At 43.6% G+C, this 22751-nt stretch overlaps 2 protein-coding genes across 8 annotated transcripts in view; both read right to left on the bottom strand.

Annotated features, from left to right (window-relative positions):
- The window catches only part of WDR35 (WD repeat domain 35), a 49935-nt gene extending 47934 nt beyond the window's left edge, over positions 1 to 2001 (bottom strand). For 2 of the 4 annotated variants that reach the window (XM_037392049.1, XM_037392052.1), the window contains exon 1: positions 556 to 762. In XM_037392049.1, coding sequence (XP_037247946.1) covers positions 556 to 579 — 24 coding nt within the window. In that variant the 5' untranslated portion in view covers positions 580 to 762. Of the gene's footprint in view, positions 1 to 555; positions 764 to 1151 lie in introns of those variants that run through there. The other 2 variants (XM_037392051.1, XM_037392050.1) reach the window with 2 other exon arrangements.
- Positions 2002 to 3705: 1704 nt separating this feature from the next.
- Positions 3706 to 22564, bottom strand: MATN3 (matrilin 3). Of its 4 annotated transcripts, none has more exons than XM_037391292.1 (8): positions 21875 to 22564; positions 18943 to 19512; positions 15178 to 15300; positions 14657 to 14779; positions 13320 to 13442; positions 10462 to 10584; positions 6095 to 6202; positions 3706 to 4227 (listed from the first exon to the last, which is right to left on the bottom strand). In XM_037391292.1, exons 2-8 carry the CDS (start codon positions 19406 to 19408, stop codon positions 4172 to 4174), a joined length of 1122 nt encoding a protein of 373 aa, XP_037247189.1. In that variant the 5' UTR covers positions 19409 to 19512; positions 21875 to 22564; the 3' UTR covers positions 3706 to 4171. The 4 variants fall into 4 exon arrangements, with proteins under 4 accessions (XP_037247189.1, XP_037247186.1, XP_037247187.1 ...); XM_037391289.1 differs by lacking the exon at positions 21875 to 22564 and adding an exon at positions 21477 to 21631; XM_037391290.1 differs by lacking the exons at positions 13320 to 13442; positions 21875 to 22564 and adding an exon at positions 21477 to 21631.
- Between the last annotated feature and the right edge of the window lie 187 nt (positions 22565 to 22751).

Genomic DNA, 22751 nt, shown 5'->3' with positions numbered 1-22751 from the left:
CACCTATGATAGCACACAAGATAAAATTATTTCTTCAGCACATGCAAAAAGGGACAGAAGACAATTAAAGCTACAAGCACTAGTGACACCGTGCAACACAACACTTGCAAAAATGGAAATTAACGCATGCAGTAAGTAATAAGAGGGCATCTTCAAAGGTGTGCACGGAAGTGCAACAAAACAGGTGAGAGGTATCACGCAGCGCGCAGGGCTTTGCCACGAGCTGGTCTCCAGTTGGAATTATGTCCAAGGTCTCCTGGGGGGTGCAGTTGCTCAGGAGCCAGCTGAAGACCAACGAAACCCCAAGCCCCAAACCCAGGCCGAGAGGGAGCGAGAAGGGCAGAGCAGGGCACGCTCCGGGCAGGGACCAAGCCCACGGCCGCCCACCAGCGCTAGCGGAGCCGCAGCAGCCGCAGGCAGCGGGAGGGAGCCCCCAGGGTTCCCTCAGCGCCCCGAGGCGCCGGCCGAAGCGGGCAGGGGGAGCGGGGATCTCCGCCTGCCCTAGGGCTGCCTGCCCCCCCACCACCGCGACTTTCCGCCGTGCCCCGGGAGCACCTTCTTGCAGAGGTAGATGAACATCCCGGCGGAGCGAGGCGGGACGCACACGGCGCCTCACGGCAGCGCGGCGCAGCGGGCCCAGCGCGGCCTCCTCGCTAACCGCGTCACCCTGGCAACCGCCGCCGGAAGCCCGCCCAGGCCGCGCGCTCCGCTGTTTCCGGCAGCGGGAGACGAGAGACGCCATTAACGCGCCGCCACCCGCCCCACGACATCAGGCGCTAGCGCTGCCGCTGCTTTGGGCCGGGGCCGAGCCCTGCCCCCACCCCCTGAGGCGCCGGCTGAGGCGGCGGCAGCGCCGGGGGCACCGTGGCGGCCTGCGCAGGCCGCTGCCAGCCGCCGGCGGGTGGGCCCTTGAGCTGGGAGGTGGGCTGGGGGCTTGCCCGCCCCGCCACAGCCATTGACGGTCGTACTCCAGTTGGGTAGAAGGCACTTGGTAATTCGTTAATAAAGCGCACTCTGCTTTTACATGTAGGAAAACCTTGAAGCTTGCGAATCCCAAAGTGTTTGCACATAGTGTTTTCAGTGGTGTAGCTCACATCAAAACGTCCACAGAGTTATCCCAGCCGCAGGGCTGCCCCAGGCCTTGCTGTTACCTGAGGTAACTGGTGGCTGTGGCTGAGGCCACAGGTGTTGGATACCATTCCCGATCCTGGGAAGGTGCTGCCTGCACCCACTGCCAGGTCTGGTCAGTCAGTTCCTCACGTACACAGATGAATAATGCCTTGGTTCAGGGGGTTAGAGAGGGTGGGCAAGCCCCATGGCTACTCTTACAAAGCTCTTGGACACTGAGCAGTGTAGGAAGCAGGGGAAGGATCAAGCCTGGATTTGTGCCCACATGAGGGGTGCGGAGGGCTTCAGGAGCAGCCTGGCTCTGCAGCACTGACTCCGGGCTAGGTTGGACCCAGCTGCAAAAGAAATATTTTCCATACCAAAGCTGTTTTGTAGCTGATTGACAGAAAAGGGGAACATGGGAGATGTACAGAAGACAGTCGGTCCCGTGTCTTCTGCATCGTGCTGTAAAAACTCACCTGCCTGACATGGGAGAAATAGAAGTGCCATGTCTCCCAGGCCATCCTCCTCATTTTCCTACTGGCTAAGCACTCTACAGTGCAATTATCCTCAACACAAACACTGAAATATAAGCAATTTGTTCAATATCAAAGGAGGATCATGACAAACCCAAGTTGTGAAACCTGCATCTTGTCAAGTTTAGTGCTGTTCCCCTCTTCTCAGAGAGGCTATCTGGAAACACAGAGAAATAGAATCAGCCACAGGTTATCATCACATCATTTTTTTGAAGTTACTGAACATGCAACAGTGAGGAGCACTGGACATCCAGCTTTTTGACTGATGCCAACTTAGAAGCACATACATGAGATAGACCCATAACACAAAGCTGGTTGAACCCCTGTAAGCATTTTAGAGCTGAATAAGACAGCTAAAAGTAATTTGGCAAATGCCTGTGGCCAGGCACTTGGACTAGTTGATCATTGTAGGTCCCTTCCAACTGAAATATTCCACTCTATTCTATTCTATTCTACTCTATTCAGAATAAAAATAAATCTAAAATACCGTGCAAAAGACGAAATTTTGGGTTTTTTTCATAACCATTCTCTACATTAAAGTTCTACTGCCCCAATAATTAAAACAGCATAATTACTCATTCCATATCAACAAGTACATAAAATGTTCAGTGAATAGGACATACTGGTATGTTCTATTTTAAAGAAATCGCTTATATGACCTTGGAATTTTGCCTGGTGCTCACAAACAGAAAGTGAGACAAGATAATTGCTCAGAGGAATTGAACACTCATTTGCAACATAAAATGGAGCTATGACTACTAATGCATGAAACAAAGCCTGGCCAGCTAACAGCTTGCAAGACACATCTGGCCTGCAGGACAATTTTCCACTATCATATAAAATCATACTTCTTATCTGACAGCTGGCTTTAATGTAAATGGGACTGTTGTCATCCACTCCCAATTGCCAAGAAGTTGAAAAGTCTTGCATTAGATATACAACTTGTTTATTCTTACCAATTATGGAGGCCAAGGCATACTTCTGGCCCTATAAATCCTGGTATAATACCCGTGTCTAAGCAGAGGATGTGAAAGTAAGCAAAGTGCTGAATATAAAACTCCATGACTTACAGAAAAAATATGCATACATAGCACTTTGAGGAAGCAAGTGTAGCATAGCTAGGTTGGCCCATGCTAACTTTAATTGAACTACAGCAAATTAATATCAGTGCGGTCACATCACAAAATATCAACCATAGACCAATCCAGCAGTCTTGGAGAGTTTATAGTCACATTTTTAGCCCTTGATGAAGCTGTGTCCCATGTTCAACTGTGCTAGCTAGTGTTATATTATAACTTAACATTACTATATAGACATACCTAAAGTCTCACTCGCATGTGCAATGAACATGATAACTGAACTTCTGCCCACCAATTTTCCTTGCAATTGTTGGTATCAAATACATGCAGGGCATGAAGCAAGCACAGGTGGTGTTATAATATGTCCTCAGCATACTAGCTACTGATAGAATACTTTGTGTAATTAAATTGCAAAGCTTTACAAATACGTTGGATTTTTCAATTCTAAATAAATAAATAAATAAATAAATCATAGTTTTGACTCCATCTTCAAATTTATCTAAATACAGTTTCTAAAACATTTGGCTGATTATAAATGCCAAGTGTGCAAAATGAGTGGATTCCTTCAATAATTAAATGTTTGAATTGTTAGCTTTTGTGTTTATCCTACAAGTCCAACTGACATAAGTAGTCTCAGTAAAGTCTGTGGTATGACAGCAGGAATGACTGACTAATCACATAAGGAAATCTTGCAAGATAAAAACCTTAAACTGGAGGACATCTTTCATCCTTTGGAGTATTAAACAACATTATTAATACTTGAAATTACTATCAAACCTTTTATTTATATTAACAAGGACTTCTAGGTTTTAAAATCAAACGGTTCTTTTTCCAAGTATGTGACTTGGGGGTAGTATCCTGTTTATTTCTGTGGATTTCCTCCATTTTTGCCTCCTTTATCTCTGAGGTTTTGTTTCCTTGTTTTCATTAAACTTTTTTTCATAACACATATTCCTGAAGTTGTATAGAATAAAACTTCCAACATCAGTGTGCATATCATACTTTATTTTATTGAAACAAGTTAGAAGACCCCAATTTACTTTCTCATTAATGGACAGAAGATATGGTCACATTTTTAGTCTGCCTTGCCATTTCACAGTTTTATATAATGTGATATACTGTGTCTATTCATTTTTTCTGTACTTACTTTTAAATAAGAGAATAAAAATGCAGTTACTGCAGAAAAGCAGTACCTGCTGTACTACTTGTAGTACAAAAGTGAAGCCACAGCAGGTATAGGTAGCCTTATGGTTATAAAGTGACTGTACATGAAAATCCTCAGGGTCACTATATTTTCAAGACTGTGGTCTTCCTGGAGTCTTCCTGGCATTTGCCAATAGTAACAAACCAACTGCTGTTTTGTAAGCTGTGCAACAAAATAAAGCTTGCTGAATGCAGTAAAAAGGATTGATTCTGAAAGATTATTTTAAAACTAAGTAGAATGATAGCTCAGACAACCTGCTGTCTGCCTTGATATGCCTGCAGCTTCTCAGACACTTCATCTAGTGGTCAGTTGTTAAGGGCAATCAGATAGATGGCTATAAGGTTTGTTTTATTCACAATCTTTCCCATTGCTGCATTTTCAACAAACAATCTCTCTTCTAGATGAGGTCAATACATGCTTGAACCAGAGGTTGCAAAACATGTTAGAGATCTGTCAAGGTCTGGCAACTTCCAAAATGGTCTCAACAACTTTAATTTCTTGGAAGTTGGACCAAGTGACACTCAGGGCTCAGGAGCAGCACAGGTCATTGTCTCTTCCTTCTTTTTCCAGGTTGCCTTGAAAGGATGCTAGGGATACAAATTGCCCACCAAAGAACAACTTTGAAAGAAAGCCTCAGTTCTTTGTAACAAAGTATATTCCTAACTTGAAACCACTGCATTTTCTGGCTTAACATTAGCTCTCTGGGGCAGAAAGACTGATCTCTGAAGGACATGCTACTATTGAGACGTCATTACAGGTTTAATTATCTCGGTGTTCAGTTTTAACTACTTAGATTCCCTGGAATTATATATTATAATCCAAGGAAAATCAGTCTTCCCTTCACCTTTCCCAGGCAGATAAACTGAACTCCAAGGACACTACAGGAAGAGGGATTCGCAATTAGAGCTTACAAAAATCACTTTGTATTTATACAAGAACTGTGAAAGTCTTGTGCCCTTGGCAGAAATTTTCATTTGACTTTCAGAAGCTTTGGGAAACTGAAAAAATCATTTATCTGTATAAATGACAAGTTCATGTTTAAAACTCTACTAGTTTTCTCTCCTCCTTTGATTAATCCTAAATACCCCACTCTTCCTTGATTTTGAAGCCCCAGGGGTCAGGATGAAAACCACAGTGCTCCTCTAAATCAAATCCTATTTGAACAAGAGCACCTTTTACAGAAAAAAAAAAGTATGCAGTCTCAAAAATTTCCACTGATGAAAATCTACCACAATCCTTGGTAAATTGTAACAGTGATCAACCACTGTAACTTCTAAAAATTGTGCCTTATGATGAATCACAGCTTGCCCAACTTTATCTTCCAGTTATTAGTTCCTGCTGTGCCATCTGAGGGCATTTATTCCAGCATTCAGGTTTGCTGGGGTACCACAGAGTTCACCACTTTCTCTTTTTTTTGGGGGGTGGGGGTATTTTTGTTGGTTTTTTGTTTTTTCTCTCCCACATGTTTGTGAAATGTCTAATCTGGGGGCTGACTACATTTCTTTTCACTGCCACAGGCGCCGCACTGCAGCAAATGAAGCCAGCAAATTCCAGCACAGCATAGCTGGCACCCACCAGCCTGCACTTCAGATACTGCGTGGACCCAAATCTTGCCTAGTGGCTTCAGCCTCAACACCCTACCTTGCAGCTCTCCCATGCTTGTATACCCTGGCAGCTGGATATTCATACGCTAGCACATTTTCATGGAAAAGAAAGTGGTGGTTGAAAATTGCCTGTGACAGCACCTGCCTGTGGAGGGATGCAGAGGAATACCACAGCGAATGGGACTGTTGTTGCACTGCCTCTGAAGTTGTCTTGAAAATTTGGGGACATAAGAGGAGGGCTCAAAACTGAGCATTTGCTATTCAGTAAAAGTCATCTGGAAGAATTATGAATAGAGCAGTGCTTGATGTTCCACACAGCATATATAGTGTAGGCCATGTGGCATATGCATTTTATCTGCATCTTGATAATAAAGCCCCTCAGTGAAATGTGAAAACATAGTGGTATTTGCAACAACCAAGATTTTGCTCCATAACATTTCTAAAATCACCACGAAAATGCTTTCTATTTTGAGCAATGTTCCTTCCCTAGCTTATATCAAAACAGCTGCCTCTAAAATAACAGTAAAGAGATGAATGTATAAGATCATGTAAGAAAAAGGATATATTTTGTGGACAGAGCTTCAAGGCGTGAAGTGACTGAGTCTTGCAGGGCAGCTATGGCTTCACACTTACAGGACTCTTCAGTTGTTACGAGACTGCTTGTTATGGCTCCTAAGAAAGAAAAGAGCATTTAGAATATTTATGACTATTATCAAACACTTATATCCCAGGAAAATCCTTGATTTTTCAACAGGAGTTGAACTCATGCTGTGAGACTACAGCAAGCACCAGGGCAGCCAGGAAGGAGGGACAGCAGTGAACAGGGACCAGTGTGTAGCCAGAGACAAGTGTCATAGTTCAGAAATGGGACAGGCAAGAGAGAGCTTGACTCTAACCAAGGAGGAGGCAGAACAGGGCGTTCCTCGCCTGCCTACCTGGATCCTCCGCACTCATTAAATTTGACGATTATTGAGCAAAATATAAGAAGAGGTCTGAGTGCAGGGGCCAACCAGCCTCCCCCATCAACTCTAATTGCTGGAGAGAACCTTCCCTTCACCTGTTACCTGTCCCTCTCATCCAGAATATCTCCCATCCCAAAAGGTAGGGCACCCTGGGAAAGAGGAGGAGGGTGTTCAGGTGATGCAGACTGAACCTGTGGTCCAGGTCTTCATCTTGTGAGTAGTACTTTGACCATCAGACTATCCATACAGGAAGGCCACTGGCATCACTGTAAACAGAATCTATTCAATTAGATGTATTTAAGGCCATGACTAACTTGTTGGGCTTCTCTTCAGAAGAATGATAGAATCATAAAATGGTTTGTGTTGGGAGGGACCTTCAAAGATCATCTTGTCCAAAACCCCTGCCATGGGCAGGGACACCTTCCACTAGACCAGGCTGCTCAAAGCCCCATCCACCCTGGCCTTCAACACTTCCACAACTTCTCTGGGCAACCTGTTCCATTGTCTTGCCATCCTCACTGTGAAAAATTTATTCCTCATATCTAAATGTATCTAAATAGAATCTAAATTCTACTTATCTATACAAAATCAGGGTTGCTGTCCTGTCAAAGCTGGATTGTAATGACATTTGGGGTACCCATCACTCCCAATCACAGAACTTCTGAGAATGCATTAGTCCCAAGTTAAGCCTCCAGGAGTTTTGCAAGCCAAGCAGGAAGGCACATAGTGATTTTCGGGACATAAAACCAGCCAGTGTCAGAAGTTCATCTGTTTGCATCGGTTTCTGAGATGTGGGTGGAATTTAGATACCTAAGTCTCAGCCTGGGAAGAAATTAGAAGAATTTAATTTACCACTTGGTAAATAACACAAAAATGAAAGCAGGAACACATGTATTAATTTTAAATATGAAGCAATAGAGGTTCAGCTAAATCATCAATGTGTATCACCCCACAAGTATTCTTCACCTGTAACACTGGCAATATGCATACATAGGGATTATAATTTTTTATTCAAGAGGTGTGAACATGAGTCCATCCCAATGTCACATGAATATGGATGGAGGGAATAACAATATGCAAATAGGCCCAAACGAATTTAAAATGTAGTAGAAAGGTACAGCAATATATTAATGGAGGTGCTGGTTAGTATGACAGAGAAGTCATCAATCTCAAACATCGCCATACTCCACAGTGGTTCCATTGGATCTGTTCCTAGGGCTTGCCCTCAGTCTTCCAGACTCACAGGGGACCAGCCTCAGCTGTTCCTAAAAATTCCTTTTTTTCCATAATCTACCACAAAACCAGGGATGATCACAAAGGGCTCAGAAAGATCATAATTTCATTGTGGTATAATAACATCAGGCATCAGCTGATGGTTCTGAGTTCTCAGCTACATGAAAGGCAATTTAATCTCACCTACTAGAAAGTAAGAGTTATGGCAAGCTGTACCACTTGTTGCAGGCCAAGAACAAACATATCAACAAGTTTTCTAGAGGTATTACTTGTATGTAATACCTGTCTCTTTGTACATGTTTTTTTACATTGCTTGCAAAGGTGTTGACTGCAGATTATTCAATTATTTTTTCCATAGATATATAAACACATAGCTAATGAATGCCAACAAATTATGTGAGCATTGTAACAGAAAAACAATAGAAATATTATACCTGGATACAAATTTTCTTTTTTTTCTGAATTGTTTTGGTTTCTTTTTTTGTTTATCAATCATGCCATTGATATATCCATATTACAGGGAAACTGCAAAAACTATGAACAGATTCAGTTCTAGCAGTGCAGAAATTTGTTTGTCTTACAGCCAATGTTGAAACTGGTGTCTCCTTGATTCCACTGAGCCTGTATTTGTTCAGCTCCCTCCTTTGGAACATTCCACCAGCTTTATGGTCAACGTAGAAAAAAGAGCTGTTCAAAAGTCAGCTGGAGGAAGGCCAGTTCAAAATATCACACCAACACAGTTGGTTTCCAACCAACTGCCAGTTAATTTTTTATGTTTGCATTTAAATTCTCCAATGACAGATACAGATCCTCCTTGGATTATGACTATTTTAACAAAATTACTTTTCCAACCAGCTTTGGCAACTTCCCAAGTGTACCCTGAAGTTTTCTAGTCCTTCTGTGAAATCTAGAGTCTTCCAGTATCTGATATTCAAAATCCTGGACACTCACGTTGCCACTGGGATGCCCAACAATTCATACAAAACATGCTAGAGCTGTGTTTTTGCACTGCATTTATATTTATGTCCAGACCTACAAAAAAATTACTATTTTTGCTGATGGTGTTTGGCTATATCCACCAGTTTCATAACTTTGCTCTTACACAGGGTCCTTAGCCACTTGATGAAATGGCAAATTATTCCTGCTCTGAATCAGAGATAGGATTACGTACCTCTTGAGGTCCCTTCCAACCCAATTTTACTTTGATTCTACATCAAATGGTGCAGAGGTTCTGCCAAGAGTTGATGCCATTATTGCCCATCTGAAGGCGAGTCAGCTGGTGAGCTCACATCTGCCCCACTCAGCTTGGAGGAGCGGACAAGAACATATGGTTTAGCATTGCTGTGGTTCTTCTAGCACCAGTTCTGTTCCCCTCTGGCTCCCCACCATCCTCCAAGTGGTGGTACACAATTAAGTCCCATGCTCTGGAGACATATGCCCCAGAACCCTGTCTTGCTAATCCTCCCAATTACTCCCATTTGATAAAGAAATGCAGATTATAACAGATTTTTTTTTTTTTTAAAACCAGTGAAGCCCTTAAATGTGTCATGATAAGTAAGAGTCAACTGCAGTTTTAAATACAGTAACTGCTATAATTAAACAAGAAGGACCAAAATAGCTCAAAATGTAGTGGAAACAGGAAGGAAAGAATGGAAAAGGATGATATTTACAGGGAGTCTGTGAGCTGATGGAATGTTTCTCAAACAGATTAAAAGGATTTAACATATTAAAGAGAGGCACTTCATTAAATAAATTCAGTAAAAAACACAATAAATTATTACTTGAGCATGTTTTCTCATCTGGATTTAAGGTGAAGCCTTCATAGCAGTCACAGGTGTATGACCCACCATTACTCACACAGACCTGCTCACAGCCAGGGGCTCCTGGTGCAAACACATCAGTTCCTACAGAACGCATTTTGGAGACACAGTTACCCGAAAAAAAGGTAACTTTTTTTTAATGCTTCCCAACAGCAATGCTTTTCCATGCTGGGAGCCTCTCTTATGTGAATTTTTCCAGGAACTACTGAGATGTGTAACTGGTCTTGCCTTGGAGCAGCAAGACAAACTAATTGCCTTACTGGGGTCTCCCTCAGTCCGTACTTTGTACAGTCTGTGCTCACTCTGACTGCAGCTGCCTGACCTCACCAGCCGTGAGGTTCCAGACCACCTCCAAACGTATGCTAGGAAAAGTTTCCAGTACACAATAGCTTTACAGTTTGGAGGCCGGGAAAGAAAGAAACACTTCTAAAATTATTACATTTTCACTATAACGCAAAGTCAATGGGAAGCTAAAGAAGCAAACAGCAATATGAAATTCAGCCCGAGGGGAGGACATCACCTCAAACTGTCTCCTGCATGGTAGTATGCAGATTCCACAGTATTGCAAAGTGTGTGACTAGCCCCAGCTCTTCTCTCTTCAATTATTTCTCAGTTTGGGTTTGCTGAATATTGCATGATTTTTTAAAATGCAGTGAAGGCCTTAGTTATTACATAATAAAGAAAGACCAAATGGTAAGCAGTTACTAGCATTGTTGCATATAAAGTGCTTTGTATCTCTGAATGTTGCTCGAAGTGGAAAAGGCAGAGTGGCATAGAACTGTCTTGTAACACTTGCACGCATGTGAAAGTTTCTCAAAGAGATCTAAATAAATTAACCTGCTAATGAGAGCTATTTCAATACATGTATTTAGCTGGGGAGGGTGTGGGGGAACAGGGAACAGCAAGCTGCTCTTACTTGAGCAAGTCTTCTTGTCTGGATTCAGGGTGTAGCCTTGGTAGCAGTCACAGGTATAGAACAGATCATCTCTCATGCAGACCTGCTCGCAGTCATGCCTTCCAGGTGCACACATATCGACAGCTGAGGAAGGCATTTGAGAAGAGAAGAATATTAATCAATACCCAAACTTCAGCCTTTTTAGTTGGTGTTGGCAATTTCCACTTGCAAACATATCTTCATTTGGATTCAAACCAGGATGTTTTTATTGCATGTCAGCATGCTATTAGCTATAGTAGGGTATACACAGTCCGCTGTAGTGTGGCTATCAACATCACAAAAATAATACAATTTTTGGAATACTGGTAACACTTTTTTTGCAGTTGTAACAGATTGCAAAAGGAACTGAACTAGCAGTGGCCCAGTTACAAATGAATTATCCAAAGGAATATCAGAGAATAAATAACTGGATTTTAAGAGACTATTTGGCCTTATTTCAGCTGTAATTGAGTTGGATAAGACACTGTTTTATGGAATGAAAAGACCATAAACAGAAGAGTATAAATGGCTGCTAAAAAAAAAGAGAGATGTGGCACCTGCTGCCGGTTACAAAGTGAGGTGTGAGGTTGATGTTTTCTGCCAAATTTAACACATCACCTCTGAAAGGACAAGCTGAGAAGGAGTTCCTATGTTTGGATATCTTTGCAGGAAGGGAAGGGAAGGGAAGGGAAGGGAAGGGAAGGGAAGGGAAGGGAAGGGAAGGGAAGGGAAGGGAAGGGAAGGGAAGGGAAGGGAAGGGAAGGGAAGGGAAGGGAAGGGAAGGGAAGGGAAGGGAAGGGAAGGAAGGGAAGGGAAGGGAAGGGAAGGGAAGGGAAGGGAAGGGAAGGGAAGGGAAGGGAAGGGAAGGGAAGGGAAGGGAGGGAAGGGAAGGGAAGGGAAGGGAAGGGAGGGAAGGGAAGGAGGGAAGGGAGGGAAGGGAAGGGAAGGGAAGGAAGGGAAGGGAAGGGAAGGGAAGGGAAGGGAAGGGAAGGAAGGGAAGGGAAGGGAAGGGAAGGGAAGGAAGGGAAGGGAAGGGAAGGGAAGGGAAGGGAAGGGAAGGGAAGGGAAGGGAAGGGAAGGGAAGGGAAGGGAAGGGAAGGGAAGGAAGGGAAGGGAAGGGAAGGAAGGGAAGGGAAGGGAAGGGAAGGGAAGGGAAGGGAAGGGAAGGGAAGGGAAGGGAAGGGAAGGGAAGGGAAGGGAAGGGAAGGGAAGGGAAGGGAAGGGAAGGGAAGGGAAGGGAAGGGAAGGGAAGGGAAGGGAAGGGAAGGGAAGGGAAGGGAAGGGAAGGGAAGGGAAGGGAAGGGAAGGGAAGGAAGGGAAGGAGGGAAGGGAAGGGAAGGGAAGGGAAGGAAGGAAGGGAAGGGAAGGAAGGAAGGGAAGGGAAGGGAAGGGAAGGGAAGGGAAGGGAAAGGGAAGGGAAGGGAAGGGAAGGGAAGGGAAGGGAAGGGAAGGGAAGGGAAGGGAAGGGAAGGGAAGGGAAGGGAAGGGAAGGAAGGGAAGGGAAGGGAAGGGAAGGGAAGGGAAGGGAAGGGAAGGGAAGGGAAGGGAAGGGAAGGGAAGGGAAGGGAAGGGAAGGGAAGGGAGGGAAGGGAAGGGAAGGGAAGGGAAGGGAAGGGAAGGGAGGGGAAGGGAAGGGAAGGGAAGGGAAGGGAGGAAGAAAGGGAAGGGGAGGGGAGGGGAGGACCCCCATTTGGACCTATATGATTTTTATTAAATCACAAAGACCTGGATGGCTGAGAACTCATTAGCAGCATACTGCAAAATGAGATTCAAAAGGAAAAATAAGCAAGCATATTGGGGAAATAATCTGGAATTTGACTATGCAGGGGGAGAATCAGTGTTATGAAAGGAGGTTTAGAATTGGACGCCCAAAGGAAGATGCCTAGCTGTATTCACATTGCCTCACAGATATTTATGGTCTTTATATAATGCCAGGTAAAAGTCCATTTTAGGAACTATATTTACAAAATCAGCTCCTAAACTAGGCAAGAAGAAATACTGAGGCCCTCTAGCTTCACTTCTTCGAGATGCGAGACCTGTAACTTAGTTGGAGAGATTTGCCTAGGAACTCCTGGAATTGAAAGCCTTGGTTCAGCACTTTGTCACACAAAATGTAGTAAGGAAAGGGATTATGAAGGAAGTGGAAAAAAGGATTTTACATAACTAAGTCATTAATGAGACAACCAAAGAGATGAACAGTGAAGTTCAAATCCCAATCAAGGAAAATTAATATAGAATACATATTAATTTGTAGGTACTATACTTACACATACATGTTTAACTACCAACTAAATCTACACTCCTATCCTCTCAGACATCAGCACTGGGGAATAACACTTCCCTTCACCCCCTAGAGCTCTAAGGCTGGAGTATTTTTTAAGATTCAAACACACCCACCAGAGTGATCATACTCATGATGATACAGACTGTAATCTCTCTCCCAGCACAGTCCTTGCTCTTCTTCATCTTTCCCTTGTGCTGCTTGACTGAAGAGTTTTCTGACACAGGTAGTACCCACCACATCTTCCCAGCAAATATATTATCCTTCTCTCTCAGGTGGATATGGCAATTCATGCTTCATGGATGTGAAAATACTGTGAAGTCCTCAGGGAAATGCCATATGGTATTTTAATTATACCAATTACAAGCTTCACACAACTGAAGAAAGCCATGGATCTCAAATTATTACAGGACATAGGAAAAAATAAAAGTTGTACTGTGTTTTCAGGAGTAGTACAGAAATTCTTGGACAGCTTATCAGAAAAATAACATAAATTAACCTGATTTTTAAAACCTACTTGCTTGTAGCTGAACACCGTATTTCCTTAATCAGGTCTTACCTGAGCAAGTCTTCTTATCTGGATTCAGAGTGTATCCTTCATAGCAGTTACAGCTGTAGGATCCACCATTACTCAGACAGACTTGTGCACAATCATGCCTTCCAGGTGCGCATATGTCCGTGGCTGTGGTGAACCACATTTTGAAAAAGAAACCAATTAATGCCTCCAAGACAGTCAAATGTTTAAAATGCTTCAACATTTATAATTACATTTTAATTAGGATTCAACCGGTGCCCTACTGTATCATTATATTATGCTGCAGACAACTGAATTCAGTTACTAATTATTTAATGGAGGAGGCAGATACTGGGACTGCAAGACATTACTATGCCACATCTCACGTAATTCTGATTTTCATCAGCAATTCTAACAGTCCTGAATATCCCCAGGAGGACTGAAGCTAAAACACCATACTGAAATGAGCCATAACCCACCACGTGTCAAGGCAGAGTTGTTTCTTGCAATATTAGCAGTACCTATGGTGAATTCAAATTTAAATTCATATTTTCATCCATGAGCTGAAGACAGGCACAAAAAGCCAGACATGATATCTAGAAATGCTATTAAATGGCAAAGAGATATAAAGCCTAGTGAGAAAAAACCCAACAAACAAACAAGCAGGAGCACTGGAATGTTATGTTCTCTCTTCAGAAATGAGTAGAAACTTCAGTGAGAAGAATGTTTATGTGCTCTCAGAGGGAGGGATGCACTTACCAGTTATAAAATAGCTACCCTAAGGTTGGTGCTGCTCAAAACTTCCCATTTAAAGAAATAACTCCAGAGAAGTATTTGGGGGGGAAAGTGTTTATAGTAGGCTCACTTTTCAGGATGCCAGTGCAAGGAATAGGAAAGAAAGAAGCTGCTGCCAGTGTAAGACCGGGGTCGCTATATAGCACAGCCCTGCACAACTTCGGAAGCAGAAGCAGTAAGCTGCAAAACGCCCTGCATTTCAACAGAAGAGATGGAGACCACGTGGAATAATCATCGGGTTTTAAGATCTCTATGGACTAGTGCCACCACTCTCCAGTGGAGATACAGTGCTGGTGGGCATCTCCAAAATAGGTTCATCCTCCCCCAGGGACTAAGTGATTTATGAAGTATAGTGAGGACCACAAAATGGTTAGGTAAGTGCCAAACTGCAGTTTTTTAATCAACACATTTAAAGAAAAATGTAATTTTATTGTTATTGGAACCAAGTGGAAAGGCTACAGGTAAATTCTATTTTAAGAGTTGATGTCTGTAAGTGATTTTTCAACTAGAAATAATGAGGGTAACTCACAGAAAACATGTCCATGTCTCCATGAGTTTCATATATTAAAGTAGCCTTTAGTTCTTACCTGAGCAAGTCTTCTTATCTGGATTCAGGGTGTAGCCTTCATAGCATTCACAGACATAGGATGTGTTGTTACTCACGCAGATCTGATCACACTCATGCCTTCCAGGTGCACACATGTCCACAGCTGCAAGATGCATGTTAGAGAAACAACTCATTATTAATAAAAAGTAGTTTGGGATGGAGTGCATATTTACATTTTTAAATGTATTTCTATTTGGAATCAGCTCAGAAATGGCAATAGTAACTGAAGGCATTAGAATAAGTGGTAGGAGAAAATGTCTATACAGTGTCTAGATCTGAAGACTTTGTTTTGGCATCTGGCCCTAATGAAGGATGGTGATGGAAACAAACTACTTCTCACCAGTACTTGCAGCAGACTGTGATTTATTATTGGAGTTATTATTGAAGAAGATACAGATGTTCACTGTTTCAACAGAAGTACACAAGTAGCTTCTCAGATCCAGTTATGGTATTAAAAAGTGATTTTTTTCTAGCTGAACACATTTACCAAAGGAGTAATACCTGAGCAGGTTCTCTTATCTGGATTCAGAGTGTAGCCTTCATAGCAATCACAAAGGTAGGTTCTGCCGTTACTCACACAGACCTGCTCGCAGTCGTGGGTCCCAAGTGCACACACATTCACAGCTAAAAAGGGCATTTACAGCAAGGGTATTTCAGTCATCCCAAAGGAAAGAAAAAGTAATTAATAATTTATGCTTACAAAAGTACATCTTGCACTGTTTGCTGGATCAGTAGTAGTAAATGTCACTGCTATGTCACTCACAGAAGGTTACAGGCAGCTTTTGCACCATTCTGTAGCCAGAAGAAAGAAGTCATAAATGACACCGGAACAACTACAGTGAAATAATTCACCACCTGAGGTGGCAGAAAGACAAGATGAATTGAAAAGTGTGCAAGGGAAAGATTGTAAGCATTTAGTAACATTACACTGGAGACAAGAACTTGGCAATGAAAATGACCTTCTGGCTTTTTGTATCCAGTCCCTTTCTATCACAGACAACCAGTTGAAATAATCTCAAAATCTGTCAGTCACATTCTCTGGCAGTTTACTAACTTCTGCTCACTGGCATACAATTTATGGATTCCTGCTGCACTGTAAAAAAACCTCCCATATAAACTGAAAAGCAACAGACGCAAAATGAAATTAAATAGAATAAACCAAACCAAACCAAAATAAAATAAAATCAAAGTGCAACAGAAACAGCGTCAAGACCAGGAGGAAGAGAAAAATTACTCAGAGGCACTGGGATAACACACTGCCTTCTCAGGGATGAAAAGAGTATCTGTGTAACTATGGTCCAGATGTATCAGCCAGCAAAGAAACCCATCACTGCAAGATGAGTATGTGAGCACTGCAGCTGCCTTGATCTATTGGATTTAAAAAGTCAAGACCAAGAGAGGATATGGAGGAAGTTCCTACAGTGGGGTGGCTTTACAGACACATGAACTGCCTAATGGAAGGACAGTACAGAAATAATGTCCAAACCTCAGAGAACTGAGAAGCTGAAAACGTAAACTACAAATTGAGATTCAATTTTCAGGGACCGACTAATGCCTGAGCAAACAGTAAGGCTAGCTCATCAGACTGAGAAAACAGAAAACAGTGATAGGAAAAGCAGCATGATGGATGGCAGCTGACAGAAGTGTGTTGTGGTGACAGGGCAAATAAAATGACTGTCGTAATGCTGGGCTGTCTCTGAAATGCACTATATGTGCTGACAGTGTCTCCCTTCACATATGGTCTAACTACATAACTAATTAACTTCCGACCAATTTTTCTCAAGTTTATTTAGCTTTGGATATGCTGCTTCTCTGGTTACCTCAAGATGCCCACTTCTCTCCACAGACTGTAAAGATACTCAATGAAGCTTAGATGATTTTTGGATGACTAAATTTAGATGAAGGAGAAAAGGGAAGGGGAGAGGGAATGAGGAAGAAAAAATGGTAGAGGAAAAAAGTGAGAAGGGGGAAAAGAAGAGGGAAAGGAAGGAAAGAAAGAAGGAGAAAATTAAAGGGAAAAGGAGAAAAATGAGAAGACAAGTCTGATATTACCTAAGATTTTACTTAGATGAGTAGTCACAATATGGATATGAAGTACCGGTAAAATCAAACTCCAAAGCAATAGTGGTGAGGTAAGAAATGAGAAGCAAGAGTGCTTGAATCTTCTCATGTATTTCTGAATGCAAGGCAACATTTCTCATTTTCTAAAACATGGGAGATTTAAATGTCCTCTAATAAGGTTGACAGAAAGGATGTCTTTTCTTTCCATTGGCAAAAACAAATCTCAAACTAAGGGAGTGTCTTTTCATTCTGCTGCACCCTTGGGAATAAGACAGAGAATACACCTCCATGGCTTATGAACAAAATCTGTGGGTGATATTTTCAAGCATAAGTGAGAAGCTCAAGACTCAAATGGTCAGATTTTTGTGGTAGGAAAGTCAGCCCTCCACCAACTTGGACACCAATCCAAGGCTAAGATTTTCCATCTCCAGGATGGTCTCATGTTGAATGATGCCCTCAATGCATCAAGAACTTGATCTTAGCCAACTATTTTGCCCCTGAACATTAGTATTCCTGTTTTCAGTTCACCCTACAAACACAGTTATTTGCCTTGGCCCAAAAAGAATCCTAATTGTTACTGGTGAGTCTAGATTTCTAACCAAAAAGCTGTAAAAGACCCAGTTTACCCACACTGTCTTACAAGACCCTTTTAGACTAATTTGGTTTGTAGGAACCTTTTTAAAAACCATTCCTTGTACCATGTTCTTGTTCCCACAGATTTCATAAATTCATAAACACCACAGATTCAGGCTAATTGCATGCAGGCAACTCGGAGTTACACTGGAAGTGTGTATACGTGAGCTCTTTTTTGGTTTATCCTCCAGCTTAGCAGGGTCGTAATTTCTATGATTCAGCACAATAAACAGTAGGGTTACTCTTATGAACAAGAGATTTTTCTTTGGTGCTATGAAAGGGCTTGCTTTGGTGAGAACATAGGTGGAAAATCCGTGCTGTGTTCACAGCAAACATACCAGTCCAGCTAGGTGGGCACTTGTACCCACCACCAGGTACCAGAGAGAGGATCTGGTCGCATCAGCAACACATCGTGATGTCAAGCCAAACCTCAAGGCATTTCCTGTGTTAATTACTGGGCAAAGTGTCCTGTTTGCAGATAGTCCTACACATTTATTTCATACCTAGAAAAAGAGGTCTATTCACTTTAAACATATTCAACAGTTATTATGGTAATTTTTACTAAGGCCGTGAAGTAACAAAGTAACACGTTGCCAACCAAGTTCCCAAGGCAATGGCTGTTATTTTAATTCTCTTACAATGTTCTTTACACCTGATTTTACCCATTATTTGCTGGAGATTTATTTTACAAGTAATTTCCTTAGAATCTTACTAGAAAAATCTACTTCAAGCTTTTTGATTGTCAAAAAGTTGTCATCTAATTTTTGTGGGTAGGCCTGTGTCATAGCTATCTATAGGCAGCTCTAAATACTCCAGATACATGAAGTTTTTTCCTCTAAATGACAGTAACAACCCATGCTGGCCTAGCATCATTAGTGGAGTTCTAGCCCAAAACGAATATACATCCAGCATTTTTCCAAGACCAGCCCCGAAAGACAAGCTAATTCAACCCATCCCACAGTTCCCTGTCTAAATCAAGTTGCAAGGAAAAAGAAAAGTGTGAGTCTGGCACACTGAAAAAGCCCAGCAGTGCCTGCAGAGTGAAAACCCATCCCGAGATGACCTGCTGTTATGCTTGGGCACTTCATCCTGCACCAAATTTCTCAAGCTAGCGTAGTGGTTCACCTGCCACACTGGTTTTCCTACTCTGAATCTACAAGGAGCCCTTCAGCGCCACACTTCCACCCTCCTTGCCTCCCAGTGAGATGGGAAAAAAATGAGCAGACTGCACATCTCCGGTGTACACTCTCAGTAAGTCAGTAAATATACGCCGCCGACTCCCAGCCAGACTGCCATGCTTTCTCTTGCACTGAATCAGACCAACTGCAGAAGGAGGTCCACTGAAATCAGGTCTGTTACCTGCATGGTAAGGTCGCTATTCAAAATGGAAGGTCATTACTTGGCCTCCACTGAATAAAAGGGTTGCTTGTTTGCACAACTGACGGCAAAGGAAATATTGAGATGTGGTACATAACACTTCTGAAAAAGAAAAACTTCTTTCTTAGGGAGTGGAACCACAGTAGGAGCCAAAAGGAGCCAAATTACACTACTGTCTTGAACTGACCACCTTACCACAGAAAGTCTCTCTGAATTTGGATGTCAGCTTTTCAATCACACCATAGGTCTCCACATAGAAGACGTGTTCATCCAGTGGTTCGCTGGCCATTACCCTCAGGGACTGCATGTCTGCCCGGTCTACCCCAACGGCATAGATCTCAATGCCAGCTGTCCGGGCGCTTGCTGCCACATCTTGAACCTGGTCTTGCGGCCGTCCGTCTGTCACAACAATGACCACCTTGGGGATATTGAAGGTTGCTGGCCGGGTGCCCATTTCCTCAGTGAAGACTTCATCCATGGCAGTTTGGATGGCAAGGCCGGTCATTGTGCCAGCAGACAAGGGCTTGATGTGAGATATCGCCTCCTTCATAGATGCTTTATCAAAGTAGGTCCGGAGGGGAAACTCTACCTTGACAGTGCTAGCATAATTCATGACTGCCACACGGGTTGTTCTTTCACCAACATCCAGAGTATCAATCATTTCTGACAAAAAGATTTTCACTTTCTCAAATTCTTCAGGTCGGACACTACGGGAACTGTCTATGATGAAGACAAGGTCCAGGGGCCGGTTCTTGCAGGCAGTGTCTGTCAAGAAGGAAGGAAAACATTTCAGTCATCTCCTACACAGGACTGCAGCTCTCCCCCTAAGGGCAATGAGAGCTGTCGTGGCAAACTACTACCAGTTAAATGTTGGCACTCTTGATTCTTTAGAAAGAGACTTAAAATTGTAGGAGTAACACATTAGAAATTTTTAAATACTAATTTTGACAAGTAATAAATAATTGAACTTTTCTAAGCATTAACAGATAGATCCACATGTGAGCTCACAAAAATCTGTAACTATCCTTGAAAAAAAAGGTTGTAGTTTGCATGTAACAGCCAACACAGAAATGTAGCAATGATGTATAAATGTACTTCCTTTTTATTTTTGTAAAGATAAACCCTGAATTACATTTTTATAAGTTACAGAAATAAAATGGTAAAACAACTGGATAGATTACATAGTGAACAGATCCTAACTATTTTTTAGGATAGTAACAATGCTGATTAGGAATTGTTTCTTGTTTGTAATTCGCAATCCAAAGCGCACAACAAGAAGAAATAAAGGCCAACAGGAAAAAGATGCAAATGATGCTGTTATAAAGGCTTCTTACAGTAGGGAAAGCCTACTTTAGTAGAGAAAAGTAGAGCAGAGAGTACTTTAGAGTACTGCACAGTAGAGAAAAAAATGAACTTAATTATGAAGTAATTTTACATGTGAAAATGAGTATTTACACACATATTTCTAGCTTCCAAAATTCCTCACTGACATATGAATCTAGACAGAAACAGAAAAGCCATTGCTCAGATCAAAGAGAAGCATCACTTCTAGGAAGACAAAAAATAATCAATACAGCAACAGCAGGGAAGCTGAATCTTACACTCTCTGTCCTGGTACCTTGACCTGACATTGATGATACCATGTACTTGGTTTACACCATCAAGGCATGGATTTGTGTAGTTGGTTTATGAAAAACAAGACAAGCCAAAAGAAAGCTCTTGTATAGAAGAGACATTCTGGCTCAACAGTGCATTAAATAACAAAATATGAGGTGTTCATTTTGATTATGCTCCCCAAGAGGTGTTTTGGGAACCTGACACACCTCTCCTGGCTATCAAGTTCACTTTTATTATTCCATTCCAATTGAAATAAAAAAAATATCCACAAATCTCTTAAAAGTAGAGGTGAAAACAGCACCTTTTTTTTTGTTTCAATGTGTTACTTTTTTTTCTCTTGCGCAAGTGAAAAAACCAAATTGCATAGCTAGATCTTACTTCCATCAGGATACACAGTAGCAGAGTTGATTTTGCCTTTGAACAGAGTAACCCACCAGATGAATCTAGGACCCCATTCAGGTACATTACACATAATTCTACAGGCATCCCTTAACTCAGATTTTGCGAAAGGATTTAGAAGAATAGCTTTGTGCCCTTCGGGAAGTTGAGAAAACATGAAGAAATGTTTGCGTGTGCATGCGTAGCTTAAGGTATGAAAGACAAAACACACAAGTGTTTGTCCTCAAAAAAACCCCCCAAAAAACCCAAAAAACCCACACAACCAAATCCAGGATTTGTAAGCAGAACAATTCCCTTTTATAGATTAGGGAGAAAAAAAAAAAAAACAACCACCCACCAACAAAACAAAACTTTTCAGCAACCTGATCCTTCTGTGCGTCTGAAAAGATGTTTCCAGAAAGGAACACACGTAGGGAAGTGATGCAAGTTTTAGAGATTAGCAAGGCCGGCTTTGCATAAAAAAAAGTAGCCGGTGCTCCTGCCTGGGAGCGGACGGCCGGCGGAGCGCTGCCGCTGGAGCCGGACGCCCCCGGGGCACAGCCCTCCCGCAGCCGTCAGTGACAGCCGGCGGTGGGACACCCTGCGAGCAGAGCGGCAGGCGGCAGCGGCGCGGCCGGGCAGCGGCGAGCGAAGCGGGCAGGGAGCGAGGCGGCGGGCACGGCCCCTGGAAAGGCCGCCCGGGGGGCGCGCAGCCGGCCGCGGGTGTACGGTACCTGCCGCGGCGAGGCTCCCGGAGCGGCCGCCGGGCTGCAGGCGCGGGCGGTGCGGGGAGGCCCCCGCCGCGGGCAGCAGCAGCGGCGGCAGCAGCAGCAGCGCCCAGCAGCAGCCCCGGGTGCCGAGCGCCCGCCGCATGGTGCCGCCGCATGCCCCGCCGCCCACCCCACCGCCTTTAAAGCCGCCGGCCGCGCTCGGAGGCGGAGGGAGGGGGGTACGGGGGATGCCCGGGGTGGTATCGGCCCCCGCGCCGCCTCCCCGCGGGGGCTGGCGGCCCGCCCTCGCAGCCTGGCAAAGAGGGAAGGGCTGCAAGGGCTGGGGCTGAATTCGAGGAACTTGGGGCACAGTCAGACAGGGTTCCAGCGTGGAGGCAGGGGGAGTTGGAACAGAAACTCACCCTTTCTCCCTCCCCTGGAATGATTTGATCCACGTCTGGTACCTTTGCACTTCCAGTCTCAGGGCTTTATCTCCAGTGCAGTATTTGCAAAGAACGGGAGAAAAAGCTGGCACAAGCAGCTGCCTTCCGCGCTGCCAGAGCTCGCAGAGGGTGTTTTGCCTGGTGCCCACCACTGCAAATCCTGCCGGCTCCTATGGGAAGCTGCAGCAGGCTTTAAGGGCAAGCCCGGTGTAGAACACATATCCGCTACCATCTCCAGCACAGTGTTCTAGAAGACACCTTTGCCGAAGCTGCAGTTGGTGTGTTGGACTGCAGGCCCATCTTTTTTCCCCCTTCACCTCCGTAAGGGAAACATGAAGCCCAGATTTAGAACAGGAACCACGACACCCCCTCGCAAAACACCAGCAGTGTAGTCTCAGGCAGGTATTGACTCACTCAGAAAGTACCAGGTTAACTGCACAATGAGGCCACCATCACAGTCACAAAGCCTGCCAATAAAATCAGGGAAGAGGGAACACCACCCTCTGTAAAGAGGAAAGCCACAGGACAGGGGTGAAGGGGAGTACAATGGCTTTCATCTAGATGGGGCTGCAGCTCCGAGCTATGACAACACATGCACACACCCCCCACGCAAACCTACAGCAGTGCCTGCTGCTGCCTAACACCACACACCCCTACGATCACCCACCCATATTTCAGGAAGCCTCAACACCCACCCCCGGGGCCAGAGCGCTCTGCCCGTAGCCACCACTTCCAAGTTCCTCCAATGCCCACTCACAACGGTCATACAACTAATGAAGGACCAGGTTTTTGGCTTTGTTTTGTAACACAGCCTGAATCTCCCTCAGTGTAGATGGATCCAGGCCAGATCTGTGCT

Source organism: Falco rusticolus, chromosome 6 (genome assembly GCF_015220075.1).
Source record: "Falco rusticolus isolate bFalRus1 chromosome 6, bFalRus1.pri, whole genome shotgun sequence".
Taxonomy (NCBI): domain Eukaryota; kingdom Metazoa; phylum Chordata; class Aves; order Falconiformes; family Falconidae; genus Falco; species Falco rusticolus.
The sequence above is the reverse complement of the archived record's forward strand: the minus strand, read 5'-3'. Positions and strand labels throughout refer to the sequence as shown.